We start from the raw sequence: 4693 nt of genomic DNA, 5'->3' as shown, positions 1-4693 counted from the left end.
TTTAGCAAAAAATGACCATAATGTGCATAGTATTCAGTAATTTTTCTCTAGATTTCAATATGTTCACATTTATCACAGAATTACATATTATTTTATATGATATTTTGATGATTTTATAATATTCCACAGTTATAACACATAATGCATCTTTTTTTCTTTTCCCAGTCCTCATTATTGGGCATTTAGGTTGTCACCACTTTGGGACTTTTATGAAAAGTATTCAACTAATGTTACGTCACTCATCCATGATTTTTTTCCCCTTCAGCCACATTGCTAAAAGAAGACTTGCTAGATTAAATTTCAGTGAATGCTTACATTGAGATGCCAAATTGTCCTTCAAAAGATTTTAGAAATTATTTTATTCTCTTCGGCAATGAATGAGAGAGGAGTTTTCTCCTTATCTTTGCCAGTCTTGAGTAATTTTTTAGTCTATGAGAATTGATCATTTTTAAAGATGAAAGTTGAGACACAAAGCCTAGACGCGGAGAAAATGGCGGCAGGGGTCGAAGCGGCGGCCGAGGTGGCGGCGACGGAACCCAAAATGGAGGAGGAGAGCGGCGCGCCCGGCGTGCCGAGCGGCAATGGGACTCCGGGCCCGAAGAGTGAAGGAGAACGACCTACTCAGAATGAGAAGAGGAAGGAGAAAAACATAAAAAGAGGAGGCAATCGCTTTGAACCTTACGCCAATCCGACAAAGAGATACCGAGCCTTCATCACAAACATACCTTTTGATGTGAAATGGCAGTCACTTAAAGACCTGGTTAAAGAAAAAGTTGGTGAGGTAACATACGTGGAGCTCTTAATGGACGCTGAAGGAAAGTCAAGGGGATGTGCCGTTGTTGAATTCAAGATGGAAGAGAGCATGAAAAAAGCTGCTGAAGTTCTAAACAAGCATAGTTTGAGTGGACGGCCACTGAAAGTAAAGGAAGATCCTGATGGTGAACATGCCAGGAGAGCAATGCAAAAGGCTGGAAGACTTGGAAGCACAGTATTTGTAGCAAATCTGGATTATAAAGTTGGCTGGAAGAAACTGAAGGAAGTATTTAGTATGGCTGGTGTGGTGGTCCGAGCAGACATTCTGGAGGATAAAGATGGGAAAAGTCGAGGAATAGGCACTGTGACTTTTGAGCAGTCCATTGAAGCTGTGCAAGCTATATCTATGTTTAACGGTCAACTGCTGTTTGACAGACCGATGCACGTCAAAATGGATGAGAGGGCCTTACCAAAGGGAGATTTTTTCCCTCCTGAGCGTCCACAACAACTGCCCCATGGACTTGGTGGTATCGGCATGGGGTTAGGACCAGGAGGGCAGCCTATTGATGCCAATCATTTGAATAAAGGCATTGGTATGGGAAACATAGGGCCTGCAGGAATGGGAATGGAAGGCATAGGATTTGGAATAAATAAAATGGGAGCCATGGAAGGCCCCTTTGGTGGTGGTATGGAAAACATGGGGCGATTTGGATCTGGGATGAACATGGGCAGGATAAACGAAATCCTAAGTAATGCACTGAAGAGAGGAGAGATCATTGCAAAGCAGGGAGGAGGTGGAGGCGGAGGCAGTGTTCCGGGGATTGAGAGGATGGGCCCCGGCATCGACCGCATCGGGGGTGCTGGCATGGAGCGCATGGGCGCAGGCCTGGGCCACGGCATGGATCGAGTGGGCTCTGAGATCGAGCGCATGGGCCTGGTCATGGACCGCATGGGCTCAGTGGAACGCATGGGCTCCGGCATCGAGCGCATGGGCCCGCTGGGCCTCGACCACATGGCCTCCAGCATCGAGCGCATGGGCCAGACCATGGAGCGCATTGGCTCTGGTGTGGAGCGCATGGGCGCCGGCATGGGCTTCGGCCTGGAGCGCATGGCTGCGCCCATTGACCGTGTGGGCCAGACCATTGAGCGGATGGGCTCTGGCGTGGAGCGCATGGGCCCTGCCATCGAGCGCATGGGCCTGAGCATGGAGCGCATGGTGCCAGCAGGCATGGGGGCCAGCCTGGAGCGGATGGGCCCCGTGATGGATCGCATGGCCAGCGGCCTGGAGCGCATGGGCGCCAACAACCTCGAGCGCATGGGCCTGGAGCGCATGGGCACCAACAGTCTCGAGTGCATGGGCCTGGAGCGCATGGGCGCCAACAGCCTGGAGCGCATGGGCCCCGCCATGGGCCCAGCCCTGGGCGCTGGCATCGAGCGCATGGGCCTGGCCATGGGTGGCGGTGGAGGTGCCAGTTTTGACCGTGCCATTGAGATGGAACGTGGCAACTTTGGAGGAAGCTTCGCAGGTTCCTTTGGTGGAGCTGGAGGCCATGCTCCTGGGGTGGCCAGGAAGGCCTGCCAGATCTTTGTGAGAAATCTCCCATTTGATTTTACATGGAAGATGCTAAAGGACAAGTTCAACGAATGTGGCCACGTGCTGTACGCCGACATCAAGATGGAGAACGGGAAGTCCAAGGGGTGCGGTGTGGTTAAGTTTGAGTCGCCAGAGGTGGCGGAGCGAGCCTGCCGGATGATGAATGGCATGAAGCTGAGTGGCCGAGAGATTGATGTTCGAATCGATAGAAATGCTTAAGCACTTGCCTTTTTTAAACATCGATACCAGACCTCTGAATTTGTATTTTTTCTTGTTAACCATTTTAATTTGTTGGCTGGATGTATAGAGATGTTTAAAAAATTCAGTTGCTTTTTGGGGTAATTTGAATTACTTTTTTAATGACTGGGGTTCCATTTGACTGTTTGCATTGAGATTGCAATGTGCGCAATTTTTTTTGTAGTTGTGGCATCTTGTTGACATCGAATAAGACTTTGATAATAAATACAAGTTCCTGAAAAAAAAAAAAAGATGAAAGTTGATCATTTTTAAAAATATAACTTTTTTTTTACGTTAACAGCTTTATTGAGCCAAAAATGTCATGCCATGCAGTCCACACATTGGAAGTATATGATTCAATGTTTTTTTAAATTATATTTACAGATATAAGGGACTTCAAAAAGTTCTTGGAAATGAAATAAAAAGATAAATTTATTATGTGCAAAAAAGCTTGCAAACCATGCACAGTCATGCACAACCATCACCACAGTTGATGTTAAGATAATTTGAGGAGGCCGGCGCCGCAGCTCAATAGGCTAATCCTCCGCCTTGCAGTTCTGGCACATCGGGTTCTAGTCCTGGTTGGGGCACCGGATTCTATCCCGGTTGCCCCTCTTCCAGGCCAGCTCTCTGCTATGGCCCAGGAGTGCAGTGGAGGATGGCCCAAGTCCTTGTGCCCTGCACCCACATGGGAGACCAGGAGAAGCACCTGGCTCCTGCCTTCGGATCAGCGTGGTGCGGCCATTGGAGGGTGAACCAACGGCAAAAGGAAGACCTTTCTCTCTGTCTCTCTCACTGTCCACTCTGCCTGTCCAAAAAAAAAAAATAATTTGAAGAGCCAGTATTGTGGCATAGAGGGTAAAGCCACCGCCTGCAACACTGACATCCTATATGGGTGCTGGCTCATGTCCTGGCTGCTCCACTTCTGATCCAGCTCTCTGCTAATGGCCTGGGAAAAGCAGCGGAAGATGGCTCAAGTGCTTGGGACTCTACCACCCATCTGGGAGACCCGGATGAAGCTTCTGGCTCCTGGCTTTGGCCTGGCCCCACACTGGCTGTTGCCGCCATTTGGGGAGTGAACCAGCAGATGGAGGACCTCTCTGTAACTCTGACTTTCAAATACATAAACAAATCTTTTCAAAAGACATTTAGGTCCTCTCAAAAACATGAAACTGTACACTGTAGCTCTTTCTCCCCATCCCTCACCCTCTCATCCCCTCAGATTTGTCACTAATTTTTTTTTTTTTTAGGTTTTATTTATTTGAAAGGCAGAGAGAGAGAGAGATCTTCTATCTCCTGGTTTACTTCCCAAATGTCTGCAGCAGCTGAGACTGGACAAGGCTGAAGCCAGGAACCAGGAATAACATCCAGGTCTCCTACATGGATGGCAGGAACCCAAGTATTTGGGCCATTCTCTGCTGCCTCCCAGGGTACACCTTGGCAGGGCCAGAAGTGGGACTTAATCCCCAGCACTCTGGTTTTGGTATGAGGACAATCCAGGCAGTCACTTAACCTGCTGTACCACAGTGCCTGCCATGACTTTGGGCTTCCCTGATACTCCAGTGTGGGATGCAGGTATCTTAACTGCTGGGCTGAATGCCTGTTCCTGTTCTGATTATCGTATGTATAATATGATAGTTTGTTCCTGTGTGGTATTAAATGATATGGATGTACTATAGTTTAACTATTTACCTATTGAAGTATGTTATATACACATATATATGCACATGTATTTATATATATTTTATATACATTCATGATATATATATATATACACACACATATTTGTGTGTGTGTGTGTGTGTGTGTGTGTGAGAGAGAGAGAGAGAGAGAGAGAGAGAGAGTCTTTGTTTCTCTGAACTAAGAATCCAGTTGCTTGGTTACATATGCAGGTTTCTTTTCTTTTTTAAGATCACACAGTAATTTATTGAGACTGCCATCCCCTTACTCATGGTCTCTGTGTCACTTTCCACTTGTGGATCTTATAAATGCAAGTTTTTTAATAACTCTAGGAACACTTTTTTAAAAATAAGGAATCTTATGTCATCCTATTTTTGAAGTGCAAGCCAATTTTTTAAGAGGTAAACTCATTTAGTGGTTACCCATTTT

At 46.8% G+C, this 4693-nt stretch overlaps 1 protein-coding gene across 2 annotated transcripts; it reads left to right on the top strand.

The window, feature by feature from the left end:
* The first annotated feature begins 460 nt into the window (after positions 1-460).
* LOC100353387 (heterogeneous nuclear ribonucleoprotein M) lies at positions 461-2835 on the top strand. 2 transcript variants are annotated; one of them, XM_051844844.2, is made up of 2 exons: positions 461-772; positions 826-2835. In XM_051844844.2, the coding sequence occupies exon 2, from the start codon at positions 851-853 to the stop codon at positions 2564-2566; it is 1716 nt and encodes a 571-aa protein (XP_051700804.1). In that variant the 5' UTR covers positions 461-772; positions 826-850; the 3' UTR covers positions 2567-2835. The 2 variants fall into 2 exon arrangements, with proteins under 2 accessions (XP_051700804.1, XP_051700802.1); XM_051844842.3 differs by having other exon boundaries at positions 464-2835.
* Positions 2836-4693: the final 1858 nt, after the last annotated feature.

This window comes from Oryctolagus cuniculus, chromosome 1, assembly GCF_051225735.1.
Source record: "Oryctolagus cuniculus isolate XC-2025 breed Fujian yellow rabbit chromosome 1, ASM5122573v1, whole genome shotgun sequence".
Classification (NCBI taxonomy): domain Eukaryota; kingdom Metazoa; phylum Chordata; class Mammalia; order Lagomorpha; family Leporidae; genus Oryctolagus; species Oryctolagus cuniculus.
This window is presented reverse-complemented; position numbering and strand designations above follow the sequence as displayed.